General features: G+C 40.6%; 1 protein-coding gene across 1 annotated transcript in view; it reads right to left on the minus strand.

Moving 5' to 3' along the window:
* The window catches only part of snap29 (synaptosome associated protein 29), a 32,688-nt gene that overhangs the window by 12,951 nt on the left and 5,597 nt on the right, over positions 1-14,140 (minus strand). Inside the window, exon 2 of the mRNA XM_069932631.1 lies at positions 2,717-2,907. Coding sequence (XP_069788732.1) covers positions 2,717-2,907 — 191 coding nt within the window. The remainder of the gene's footprint in view (positions 1-2,716; positions 2,908-14,140) is intronic.

The following is a 14,140-nucleotide window of genomic DNA, read 5'->3' on the forward strand; positions in this document are numbered from 1 at the left end:
TTTTTAAAAAATGAACTGTAACCCAGATGGAATTTCTGAACCTTAGTTTACACAAAGTTTTACAGCAAAAAATGGATATATAAAAATACAAGTACCTTTAAAATAGGAAGATTCTGAAGTGCTTTACATAAAAACATTTTATTTGCCTTCAAGATAGATTTGCAATGAAACAGCAGAAAGCCATTTTGGCCCTTTGAGCCAGTTCAGCTTCATACAATTTATCTTCAACCTTCGGGTAGGAGAATGGTATTAACATTGCATCCCTCAATTTCCTTCATATTGAGAAATCTATTGATCTGCCTTGAAATGAACTCATTGAGGAGCCTGCACAGCTCTGGGTAGAGAATGCCAAGATTCACCAAACTCAGCATGAAGACATTCTGCTTATGCAGAAACAAATAAATTAAGCATTTCATAATGCTGAAAAAATAGTATCAATGACAACACAAAGACCAAGAGAATCCACTTGAAAAATGCTGTTGGTGCCAATCTTAAGAGGCTGGTGAATACCAATTGATCATAGCCAACCTGTCTGGAGATGTGAATAGACTTACAATTGAGAGAGAAAGCAAAAACAATAGAGAGAGAAACATTATAGGCTGCAGACACTGTGATTGTAGTAAACACACTGAAATGCTGGAGGAACTCAGCTGGTCGATTCAGCATCTATAGGAGACAAAGGTACATTGCCGATATTTTGGGCAAGAGTCCTTCAAGGAAAATGAAAAACAAAAGCAATGCTGGAATTCTGAGTATAGTGGTTTTCCCACTGGTAAAAGAATCTTAGGGTTGTCCGTGATGTCACATGCCCTCTGACAATAAATCTGAAATTTGGAAATCCAAAAGAATATTGGAAATATCAGATCACGAAAAAAGTGAATGCTTCAGTTTAATGAATCAGATCTGGCTCTATTGAACAACAGGAAGTGCTGATTATCTGAATTGTCCCTGCAATTCCTTTGATCCAACCTTATCCTACTTCAACATTAGATACATATTTCAGTCTCAGCAATGTTATAAATCTTCTCTGCTCCCTCTCCAGTGCAATTGCATCTTCTTTGCAATGCGACATATTGCAAAGCGCACTCATTCTCGACTTTTCTTCTATGGCCCCTTCCCTGTGAAGCAATTACGTTTCTTCCATACTTCTCTCCTACTGACTAAATAGAAAGCAAAAAATATTTTACGATTACAGCCGCCAGCCCTCCTTAAATGCATTATTCCACCCCCCCCCCTCCCCACAAGGCTGGTGGAGAGGAATGATGCTGTGGCTATTCAGTGGCAGTCAGTGCTCATTATTTATTATACATATCCTTGCCTTGTTTGATCAACCCAAATGCATTCCCTCTTTCTCTAGACCACATTCAATGCACCATTTTTCTGCCCAACTGACCAGAATAATTAGGCTATCCTTAAGTTTAAAACTTGCTACTTGCTGTCAACCAAGCTATCTGAAAACATATGCAATCCATATTTAATTATTATAATTAGTTAATATTATCATATTAACTAAATCATCCAAATAATTATAGAAAGTATTTTGTAACTCTTAAGTGAAACATCCCGTCTATTCCCCCCTACCATGTTACCAAACAGGTAATTTAAAAAAAATACTTTGACCTCAGTTGGCATCTCATTTCTATTCTGTACAATTTCTACTTCTCATTGAGCATCTTCACAACTGGTTTGAATAAATTATGGGAATGGGTTTAAAGACAATTAATTGTAGGTAGGCAATGGTAACTTGGAACAAAGATCAAACCAAGTAATCCAGAAGATCAAATAAGATTCACTAGAATTGGGTGCAATCTAAAGACTTGAATTCAACAGTCCAAGCATGCAGAAGATGCCCTTACAGTGATTCAACAGCAAGATCCCAAACAATTAAACCCAATTCAATCTCAGCCACATGCATTAAAATGTAAAGAACTACAGATATAATTTACAATTTAGTATGTTAGTGTTACACAGAATGTCTTATTCTGTGTAACGGTTTATATTTTATTGAATTGAACTTTTTTTATTTGTACAAATTCTTTAATAAAATATTTTAAAAAGAAAATGTAGGACAAAAAAATTCCAAACACCATCTATTCGCAAAAATTAAGTCAAATGTGCTTGCACAATTTTGATGGGAATTGTTGTCAACTATCTTCACCTTAACCACAAAGTCCCTAAGCTGTGGTCTCATTGCACCCATTTTCCTGAAAAGATCAATGCTGTACACCAAGATGGATTGAGTCTAATGGTTTTTACTGAAATGAACCTTCAAAGAACTGAAACACAAGCAGCTAGCATGAATCATTACACACACAAGCCAGATGCTCTCAAAACTGTATTAAGATCTCCACGTCAAAGCAGTTATACTTTTCTTTTTAAATGTACCAGAGGAAGCCATTTGAAATTACACAATGCAGAAAACACAAGAGATGGGGCAATACCTTAAAATGAAGATCTGACAAAATGACAACTGAATACAAACCCAAACCTACACATCAAACCTTGATCTTTCCACCATTTGTCTCTAAAGGAAAGCCCAATTTTCATAGCAGATTTTCCACATTTGCAGCTAAAAAAACCAAAGCACAAACTAGGATTGTTTTATTACTGCCAGGAATTAAAAGATTAATTGGTATCGAGATTATGCACACAGTAATCAACACCAGAGGATGTTCCTAAAACTTAAATGCAAAATGACAAGAGGAAGGTGGCTTACTTGCTGTTAGTTTGTTTTTCAGGTTCTGGAGAAACTTGTGGCTCAGGATTCTTAAATTTGAAGTAGTTTGTAATGCCACCAAAGATGCTCTTGATGCTGTTGATGTGTTTCTGGCTCACTTTCAAATCTTGGTCCATTTTATCCAGCATTTTATCAGTTCGCCTCAGGGCATCACCTTGTCGCATTAGTTCCTGTCCAGCAAATACAACTGTGGTTATTAACCATCTTAGAAAATGTTGCTCCCAACTTAAAAATGGATAAAATAACCCACAGAATGGAGCAGGAACATTTTAAAGGCTTACAAAAATTATAAAAGATAAAGCTAATAAGGAGTTCTAAGAGTGCAAGATTGGTTGATAAATTGAGCTGTTCAAGCAATTTCAAAGGAACAAATTTTCCTCTAAACAGAGCATAGAACATTACAGCAAGGTATAAGAACTTCAGCTCTTTGTTGTGCTGAGCTGTACACTCCTACTAAAAAAACAAAACCCTTACTTCATGACCCTCTATTCTTCTTTCATCCATGTACCTGTCTAAGAATCTCTTAAATGCCCCTCAAATTTCAGCCTTCACCACCATCCCTGGGCAAGGTGTTCCAGATGCACGTGTGCGTGTGTGGGGGAAGAACACTTATCCCTGATGTTTCCCCCAAACTTTCCTCCCTTCATTTTATACAGATGTCCTCTGATGTTTGCTTTTCCTACCCTTGGAAAAAAGTGCTGGCTGTCCACCTTATCTCTGCCTCTCAATGTTATAGACCTCAAACAAGTCTCCTCTCATCCTTCCTTGCTCCAAAGAGACAAGTCCCAGCTCTGTTAACCTTTCTTCACAAGACTTATTTTTCCAATCCAGGCAACATCCTGGTAAATTTCCTCTGCACCCTCTCCATAGCTTTCACAAACTTCTTATAATGAGGTGACCAGAACTGAACACAACACTCCTAGTGTGGTCTCAGATTTGTAACATGACCTCTTGTCTTTTGATCTCCACCCCCTATGAATGAAGCTCAGCAAACCTTGGGCCTTCTTAACCATCCTATCAACCTGCATGGCAAACTTGAGAGATGTACAGATTTGGATCCCAAGGCCCCTCTGTTCCTCCACACAGTTAAATATCTATTAACCCTGTACTCAGCCTTCAGGTTTCACCTTCAAGAATGCATTACCTCACACTTATCTGGATTGACCTCCATCTGACACTTTCCCACCCAACTGTGCAACCTGTCTATATAGTTTTGCAACCTACGACAACCTTCAGCCCAAAAAAAATACCAATCTGACTGGGAGTTTCTGATGAATTGTTTGTATCAAAGAAAAAGGTTATCTGCTTCTCCATAAATTTCACAGCCATTATATGATAGTAAACTCGAATTGAAATGCCAATGTCTTTTTTATCTGAGGAAAGCCAAGTCATAGATAACATAACAGGGAATGATCTGATATTATTAATAGTTTGATAACTACAGGAACAAGGCAGTGGGATCAGATGATTATCAATAAGAAAAGAATCAATTTGCGAATAAGTTTGATTAACATGCATACTATATAAAGCAAATGTCAAACTTCAGGAATGCCATAATCAATAAAAAAAATAATAAATTAAAGAGGCAGATTTACTCATTGTGGCAGATTCAAGAGATACTATCCAAAGCAGGGTCTAGCCAACAATTAAAATCTTCAAGTACAAGAGAATATAAACTCTAATCCTGTAAGGAAGAAAACAGTTCAAAAAGCCCTATATCATCTACATTAGGGACATAAATATTAGCAAAAGCTACCATTTTAATATTCAATTTCCCTGAAATAATGATATATCTACCATTTGTAGATGATAAAGAACTTGTGATGGACAAAAAGAATGTTTTGCTTAATAAGCATCGACCCCCCCCCTCCCCCAGCTTTAGCCTGAAAGGAGGGATGAAAATGTGCCCTCTCCACTTTGTCATAAAACAGAAATTATCACAACTACAAATATGCATTTCTTGTAAAAATACTATAGTAGCTTTAAGCTGTTTAAAATGTGAAAATACTTTATTTCTCTTGACCAGGCGATTTATACCTTTTACATTCCATTAATAGAATTGTCCATAATTAATGTAGATTGATTAGTACAACTAACATCTATCCACTAACTGACAGCATTGAAGTAAAAATATGAACTGATGATGTGTTGTAAATAAAAAATTATACAAAGTTTAAACATATTCCTAAAGTCATAAAAATCTTGAAAGGAAAAAAACCCCACAACCTCCCCCCATCACCTTCCATTCCCAAACCCAGTCAGCTGTTAAAAGATTTAGCAACAACCTATCAAAGCAAACCACTACACACTCAATTAATTCTCCCAGCTGGATCTTTTGACATTAGCTCCATTGCTGCAAATGTAAATACAGACATCTTTTCACAATTTTATTATGACATCATCAAAACAATGAATACTTTAAAATTTCATGTTTTTTTCCCTAATGAAAATTAATTAAAAAAATTTAATAGAAATACTATTGAAGTAAAATTGGGCCAATATAACTGAAAAAGAAATGAATATTTATTTCTTAGTATCTTTCTAGTAATAATTCAATGACAAATAAAAGGAGGAGAAAGAAAAAAATACTTACATAAATACAACCCTAGTAAATTTAATATCCCAGAGAATAAAAGGAAAATTGCCCTGGCAAAAAGAACCAACTAATACCAGACCAACAAATGTTACGTAATAATTGTTGGAAAACCTTCAATCTTCAAGTAGATGTAGTAGTAAGATCTTCCAGGTAGCTCCTAGCCTCTTAAGCAGAGCATTTCAAATTGAGTATTAGAAAGTGTAATGCAGAGACGTGCAGGATATAGCAGGGAAGGTTTTAAACCACGTTTATACAGTTCTGACATTACTTCATGATTTCAGGACCATAATCTTCTACAATTCTGATATGTTGATTGTGATATTCCAGTGTCCCTATTCAATATGCTTTACGAATCAAAGACTCCATTTGATAACGATGTAGTCAAAGAATGCAGTCTCTGCTCGGGAGCAGACATAGATAATAAAGAGTGATGAGCTCTATCAATCACTGGAGATGAAAGAAGCTCATTCCCAAAGACCTCATAAAGCAACTCTGAAAATAATTTTGTAAGTTGCCGACTTTCTGTAGATTCAGCTAAGCCCAGGATAGATTAATTATGTCATCTGTTCCTATCTTCCAGATCGTCGAAAGTTTCAAATTACTGTCACTTAATCAAGAGCATGCATTTTCCAGATCATCAAAAAGTTCAGTTAAGTTATTCAATTCCTGTTCAACAGCTTTCAAACATTCATCATGTTCTTTAGTTAGTTTTGGACTTGGTCAAGTTAGTGTTAATCTGACTCAAGACTTAAGATCGTTGGTTATCGCCTGTCTATGCTGATTCAGTTCCTCAGTGATAGTCTCTATAGTCAGATTTGTTGGCATTTCTTGCTTCCCAAATTTGCTTCCTGCAGCCATTTCAGTGCAAGCAGAAGAAAGGCAAATAGTATGTAGCACTTTGGTTGTAGAATAAAGAACTAAGTCAATGGAAGAACTGCAAGGCAAGCACGAGTGTTAGATGGGCAGCCAACTGGAATCGTGGCGAAGTTGACATGTTATTGACTTTGGTAAGACTTTGAAGGATAGTGTGGTTCCTCTAATTTAGCCATTATATTAAGTGACTGTCCAACTGTATTTGAAGATAGTCCATGTAGCACCCGTTATGTTTTATTGGCAAGTGGGTTTTCAAAGTGCAACCTGATACAACCATGAATGCAAACAAGTCCAGTTGAGAAACTAAGGAAACAAAATGGCAAGAATACCAAATTGGATTTAAAGTTAGTTAGTAGGAAAAAGAGTTAAATAAATTTGTTTTGAAGAAATGTTGGTCACTTTTCATGAGTTATTCATGCAATGTACATCAACAATGTGGTTGGTTACAGGGTGAGAGAGAGTTTCAAATTTTCAATCAACAGAATTTCAGCAAGACTATGGCAAATGGACAAAGTCACTCAATGTCAGTAAAAACAATGCCTCCTGGAAACACAAGGCTCCAGATGCTGGAATCTGAAGCCAAAAAAGCAATGATGGAGGAGCTCAGTTGTTTCAGCAAAAAAAATCTTAGCAATGTTCCTTCCAACCACTGCAAAGATAATTGAGCAACAGCAGAAAAGTCATCTGAAATATAGCAGTCCTCTGCATTTTGCTACAGAAGTGTCCCAGTTTCAGAAATTGCTCATTTCAGCCCTTTGCTTCTGCTTTTCAAATATTCTACACTGAGTATGGTTGTGTGCCCAATATCAACATTTAATATATTAATTGGTTGACAGAAAATAAAGTACTTTATTAGCTCCTTTCCACTGGCTCCTTGCTCCAGGATTAACAGGGAGTTAACTGGGACAGGGTTCAGTGCAAAAGGAAAACAATCAAATCACACCCTAACCCCTACTAATATCTCCAGCATCAGCTGGAGTACTGATTAAATTAGTGGAAAAAGGACGATTTCCATCCATCCCATTCAAAGGTAGACTCTCCGACCCCTAAGGAGTGTGTTCAGTGGAAAAGCAGTGTGGCCAAGTGGAAACCACACTATCTTGGGACACTGCCAGTGGAAAAGGGGCTACAGAAACAGGATAGGTGTATGAGATTGAATTGATAAGTAAACAATAAATTGCTGAGCTGAATGGCATGGCACTACATTGATTTTAAATATGCAATTCATTGTGTAAGCATGTTAAAAACACTAATTGGATGGGTAAGTGCAGCTTTGTTGTCGGTTCAAGATCTCGGTACCATTAACTGCTTCTTAATGTACTATGAAGAGGGAAGCTGTTGTAGTTAAATTACACGCCACTACAAATGAAATAATTTTTACCTGCACATAATTAGTTTCATCATTATCCAAGCTTCAATACTATTTATATTTACAGCATTTGAAGTTTTTAAACAGTTCAAGAGCATAAATGAACTATTTGGCTCATTAATTCTGCACTGGTGTTTCATCTCCATTGGGCACACAAAACTCAAAACGATCAACCAGTTTACCTATCTTGGCTGCACCATTTCATCAGATGCAAGGATCGACAACGAGATAGACAACAGACTCGCCAAGGCAAATAGTGCCTTTGGAAGACTACACAAAAGAGTCTGGAAAAACAACCAACTGAAAAACCTCACAAAGATAAGCGTATACAGAGCCGTTGTCATACCCACACTCCTGTTCGGCTCCAAATCATGGGTCCTCTACCGGCATCACCTACGGCTCCTAGAACGCTTCCACCAGCGTTGTCTCCGCTCCATCCTCAATATTCATTGGAGCGCTTTCATCCCTAACGTCGAAGTACTCGAGATGGCAGAGGTCGACAGCATCGAGTCCACGCTGCTGAAGATCCAGCTGCGCTGGGTGGGTCACGTCTCCAGAATGGAGGACCATCGCCTTCCCAAGATCGTGTTATATGGCGAGCTCTCCACTGGCCACCGTGACAGAGGTGCACCAAAGAAAAGGTACAAGGACTGCCTAAAGAAATCTCTTGGTGCCTGCCACATTGACCACCGCCAGTGGGCTGATATTGCCTCAAACCGTGCATCTTGGCGCCTCACAGTTCGGCGGGCAGCAACCTCCTTTGAAGAAGACCGCAGAGCCCACCTCACTGACAAAAGGCAAAGGAGGAAAAACCCAACACCCAACCCCAACCAACCAATTTTCCCCTGCAACCGCTGCAACTGCGTCTGCCTGTCCCGCATCGGACTTGTCAGCCACAAACGAGCCTGCAGCTGACGTGGACATTTACCCCCTCCATAAATCTTCGTCCGCGAAGCCAAGCCAAAGAAAGAATTAGTCCCACAAACACCCAATGTTTTTCCCCTCTTACTGATCCACTGCAATAAACTGCATGTTCAGTAAAGAGATAAAAACAGCTCGATTCCCCACCCTGCCTCCAAAAATCTGGCCTTGAAACATCTAATGAACTGCAAAAGACTCAAAAGTTGCTGCACATTTTACAATGGGTTGAGCAATGTTGTCGAAACAGATGGCAGAATTGGGAGAGGCTTGGGAGGTAACTTACTTGGCTGGAAGTGGAAGACTCGAGTTTGGGAAACACTTTCAAGGCAACCTAGACTAGCAATTCATTCATAACCTCCCTCATTTACATTTTGAATCCTGAGCCCACAAGCTCCTGTCCAGTTTCAAGTAATCAAATTTACTCAAAATAAAAATGTCAACATTTTCAGCCAAGCAGCTGGAAATAGATTTAACTGCAGGCTCACAAGGATGAAAGAGTGCTTCACAACCAGTAGACCATGGCCCACTGGTGGGTCCAAGTGTGTACTCATGTGGGTCTTTTAAAACGTTAAAAGACGTTTCTTACAGAGCTGCCTTAGACTTGAAAATATTGCTCAGTCATTGCCATCATTTTCCACGGCATGTTAGGCCAGAAGCCAGGTGGGTGCAAGACCGAAAGATGTTGTGAACCACTGGATTAGAGAGAATAAGTAGTTATAGAATACATGAAGAATGCCACATAGTTGAAACGATTATAAAAAATACTCACGATTCAAGATGGGAAATCCTGTAAAAGAATTAGAAGTGCCTAGATAAATCAGTGAGATAGGTAATTTGCAAAATATAGCTGAGAATTTCATGGAAGGGAGCACTTTAAGCATGAATATCAAAAGCTTCCACAGGCAATACTTAGCTCCCTTTAAATCTAAAGAATTCATCATTGTTGGTTTAAATAGGCTTACTTTCACAAACATTCTGAAGGTTAACTGGTCATATCGGACCATATCAAAATAACCCACAATTCCTTTCTGTCAGCAATTTGTCTAGCTTCTTTGAATATCTGTCCAGCCACAAAGAACCCTAAATGTCTCATTTATTCAGTAGCAATTGTCACAATCAACTCTCAATTTTGAATTCTCTTCAAATGAGAAGACATTTTATCCACTCTTTAAAATGTTGTTTAATATCTTAGTCAGCCTTCACTTTCTGTACTGACAAGTTTCAGGGTACTCAGTCTCAAAACTAGACTAAATTTACAAAACAAACAGGCCATTCAGCTCAACTAGTTGCATCACTGACAATTCATTTGAGCATGTACTCACCTCACCTTGCCAAACTCTTGCCCTTTTGCTCCCATAAACATGCCAGTGCCATACTCCTTGTAGTAAGCTCTACTTTCTGGAGTAGTTATTTTTAAGTTTATAAATATCAGATACAAATTAATCTCATAGGACACATTGTGGTTCAGTCAGCAACATTCTCACCTTATCTCCAAGACCTCAAGACTTCTCATTTTTGTTCCAATCAAAGGTCCCTGCACCTTAAAAGCTAGTTTCACCCAAACCAGCTGAGGTCTGAATATGTGACCAAAATTCTCTCTCTGCAGATACTTGGTGAGCAATTCCATCACTTTCTTCGTCAAATGTCCAGTTAAGCTTTGGTTAAGGACCCTTAGGGAAGTGATCAAAGGAGATGATTGCAGAGTGGGGAAAGGGGTGGGAGAGAGAAAAACATGGAATCGGCCCTGCCTCTCACCAGTTTAGCAAAAGTACCATGGGGCCTTCACAGACAGGAGCAAATGGGGGTAAATAAGAAATAAAACATTTTCTGTCTTCACTGAAGAAAACCTCAAAATAGTTGTGAACAAAATCAAGAATAAATGATTGGAAATAAATTAGTTATAGTTTTAAAAAGCTTGGAGAAATTAAGAGTGAATGCCAATATACCCCCAAAATATACCAGCACGTACCCTCAAGGGTTCAAGATAGGAGCTTTGGAAATTGTGAGTGCACCATCATTACAAAATCCTATAGATTCTAAGATACTCCCCTTGATTGAGAGGAGGCAAATTGACCCCATGATTTGAGGGATAATGAGAATATGGAAATAAAATTAGTTTGACAAGGTGGGGAAAATAGTGAAATCTATCAATGAATGATTGATGAATTTAGAAAAAAAAAATTGGGTTTGACAAATCTGATATTTCTTGTTATTGAAACTAACAGAATCAATAATATTGAAGGAGCAAGTGCACAGGGAAAGATGGTAGCTGGTAACCAGGCCACATGGGTTTAAGGTGAAAGGGAAGAAATTTAATAAGAATCAAAGGGTGACCGTTTCATTTTTTAAACACAGTGGCCTGCCAGCTAAGGTAGTTGAGGCAGGTATTATTGCAAATCAAGAAAAATTTGGATCGTCATGGATAGGATAGATTTGGAGGTGTCTGGGCCAAAAATCAGGCCAGTGGGACAAGTGCAGGTGGGATGTTGTGACCAGCATGAGCAATTTGGGCCAATAAGCCTATTTCCATGCCACATAACCCTATGACTTGATGGACCAAGGCCTATTAAAAATATATATATATCAAGGGATTCAAAGGACATGGGATTAGTACCACCATCTGATTGAATATCACAACTGACAAGCAGTTGACTGTCCTACACCTACTATTTGTAAAGTCAATGAATGCAGAAGCTGGTCTTGTATTAAAAGCAGAAAATGCTGACAATGTGCACGACACACCACACCCATACAAAATTAACAATTCTGGTCAAAGACCCTTTCGATAAACAAGGTAGCCTCAAGCTACAGAAAAAGTGGCAAGAGAGACAGACAGGACAAGATCCATATTGTTAAGGATCATCTTGTCAAGTAGATTGATGGGAGCTGTGGCTTCTTTGTGTAGGCTGGCATGATTAGTAACAAGTCTACAGGATGTGTCCAGGTTAGGATGCATTAGTCCACTTACTCCGTTTCAGATGAAGCAGTAATTCACTTGCATATCTTCCAATCTGGTGTACTGCAGTGTTCACCATGTGGCCTTCTTGACACGAGAGAACCCAAACAAGGCCAATCCGGAGCTTCCCATTTCCTGCCACTTTAATTCTCAAGCTGACTCTCATTCCAACCTTTGTCCTTCACTACCAATGAAACCTAACAAGCTGGAATATACGCTTGGACGCTTTCATTTCGATACTTGGAGCACCCTTGCCTCTTTGGCTTCCACACTTTGGTAGAGACACTGAGAATCTGATTTCAATTTAGAAAACATTTTGTTTACCAGTTTTTAAAAAATTGATTAGCCCGATTCTGCACAATTCCTTTATTCTACCTTTTGTCCAAGATATTGCTTATACTCAGTGGTTAAGCTTGGGTATCCAATCTTTTCTAGATGTATACATTGCCCAAAACTTTTGAAGAATTATCTATTAAATTTAAAATATCTAAACATAATTTTTCTCATTATTTACAGATAAGGAGCTTGTTAAATTCTTTAATGTTGAGGTTACCACAGGATTTTAACCTTATTTGGGAAGTATATAATTTAAAACAGAATCATAAAGGATTGCTTTCTGCCCTTTATGAACTGCTCAAGATCTAGGGATAGTTTCAACAGCCATTTGCTGAAACTACATGGGATTTTATTTTGAAAAATGTTCACTTGAGTCGACACTCTCTCTCATGCGAACCACTGCGTAGTGGGCACTGTCGGGGGTCTCCCTGCCTTGTGTTTCCAGCCCAGTGCGCGCTGCAGGCAGCCATTATAATGTCACCTCTCACACAGGGGCCGAGCTCACGCTGCCCTTAAAGAGGCGCATGCGGGATTTGAATAAAACAGTCGTTGAGAGCATCCAACGTAGTGGTTGTGAGTCTCTTTGCTGTAGGTGCCACTACATTGGTGACTGCGACGAGTCCAGATATTTTTCTGGTCTCCCAACTTGGTTCCCGCTGAGATCAACGCCGTCATTGTGAAACTACCCCCTTTCTGGACCCATCGCCCGTGTAAGTGGCTTTGGCAGGCGGAGGCGCAGTTTCACCTCAGGAACATTTCCGCACACGCCACAATGTTTTACCACGTTGTGAGCGTGCTAGACAAGGAGACGGCAGCCAAGGTGGACAATCTCATCCACAACCCACCAGCTGAGGGTAAATACCCTGCCTTCAAAAATCTCCTTCTGGGCACAGTGTGCCTCCAGACTCCTGCATCTGGAAGGGTTGGGAAACCAAACGCCATCAGCCCTCATGGATGAAATGCTGGCGCAGGCGGAAGATCACAAGCCCGGTTTCTTGTTCCGCCAGATCTTCCTGGAGCAGATGCCCAAAGACATTCAGCTCCTGCTTGCGGACGAAGACTTTACTGATCCACGGCGAGTCGCAGCCCGAGCGGACACCCACTGGTGCACCAAGAGAGAGAACGAAGCCGCCCTCAACCAAGTCACCCATCCAGGAGCCAGCCGGTCACAGCACCACACCCCCCAGCACAAGCCAGAGGAGCACCACCCCACCTGTTGCTTCTATTATCAACGCCGGGGGGGGGGGGGGGGGCACAAACTCGTAAGTACAGGCAACCCTGTACCTACCAGGGAAACGACTCGGACAGCCACCGTTGATGGCTGTGACGGCTGGCCATACGAACAGCCTCTTGCATGTGACCGATAAGTCCACCAGCCGGCGTTTCCTTGTGGACACTGGAGCAGAACTGAGCGTCTAGCCCCCAACCACCCTTGAGACCCGCACCAGAGCTCGTGGTCCCACCCTGTGGGCAGCCAATAGTTCCGCCATCAAAACTTTCGGCACCCACAGGGCGCAGACCCAGATTGGGAAAGATATATTCTGATGGAAGTTCGTGCTGGCCTCAGTGGGTACTGCGCTGTTGGGGGCTGACTTCGTCAGAGCACATGGCCTTCTGGTAGACTTGAAGGGCAAAAGACTGGATAACGCCCGCACATTCCACTTGGTACGCCTCGCCTCTATGCCACGGATGCCTGCTAGCCCAAAATAGCCGCCATCACTGCTCCCAGGGACGAGTATTCCAGTATTCTCGACGAGTTCCCCTCCATCCTGTAGCCGCATTTCACCGCCGCCTTGCCCCAGCATGGGGTCTACCACCATATCTCCATGCAAGGCCCCCCGCTGTTTGCCAAAGCCAGACAATCTCCGCCTGAGAAGCTGCAGTTAGCCAAGGATGAGTTCTCTCGCCTGCAGGAGTTTGGTATTGTCCACCGCTCTGACAGGACCTGGGAATTCCCTCTTCACATGGTCCCCAAATTTTCCGGAGGCTCCCGACCCTGTGGGGATTATTGGCGCCTGAACGACGTGACTACGTCGGACAGGTACCCAATCCCTCACATCCAGGCCTTTACAGCCAACCTCCACGGCGCCCAGGTCTTCTCTAAAGTCGACTTGGTTTGGGGCTATCATCAAATTCCAGTCCACCCCAAGGACATTGGTAAGCCGGTGATCATCACCCCATTTGTCCTGTTCGAATTCTTCTGCTTGCCCGTCGGACTTAAAAACGCGGCCCAGACTTTTCAGCACCTCGTAGATGCATTGGGCAGGAATTTGGATTTTGTTTATATACCTGGATGACATCCTTATAGCCAGTCCTGACCATGAGGAGCACAAGGCCCACCTCCGCACTCTT

This window comes from Narcine bancroftii, chromosome 4 (genome assembly GCF_036971445.1).
Source record: "Narcine bancroftii isolate sNarBan1 chromosome 4, sNarBan1.hap1, whole genome shotgun sequence".
Taxonomy (NCBI): domain Eukaryota; kingdom Metazoa; phylum Chordata; class Chondrichthyes; order Torpediniformes; family Narcinidae; genus Narcine; species Narcine bancroftii.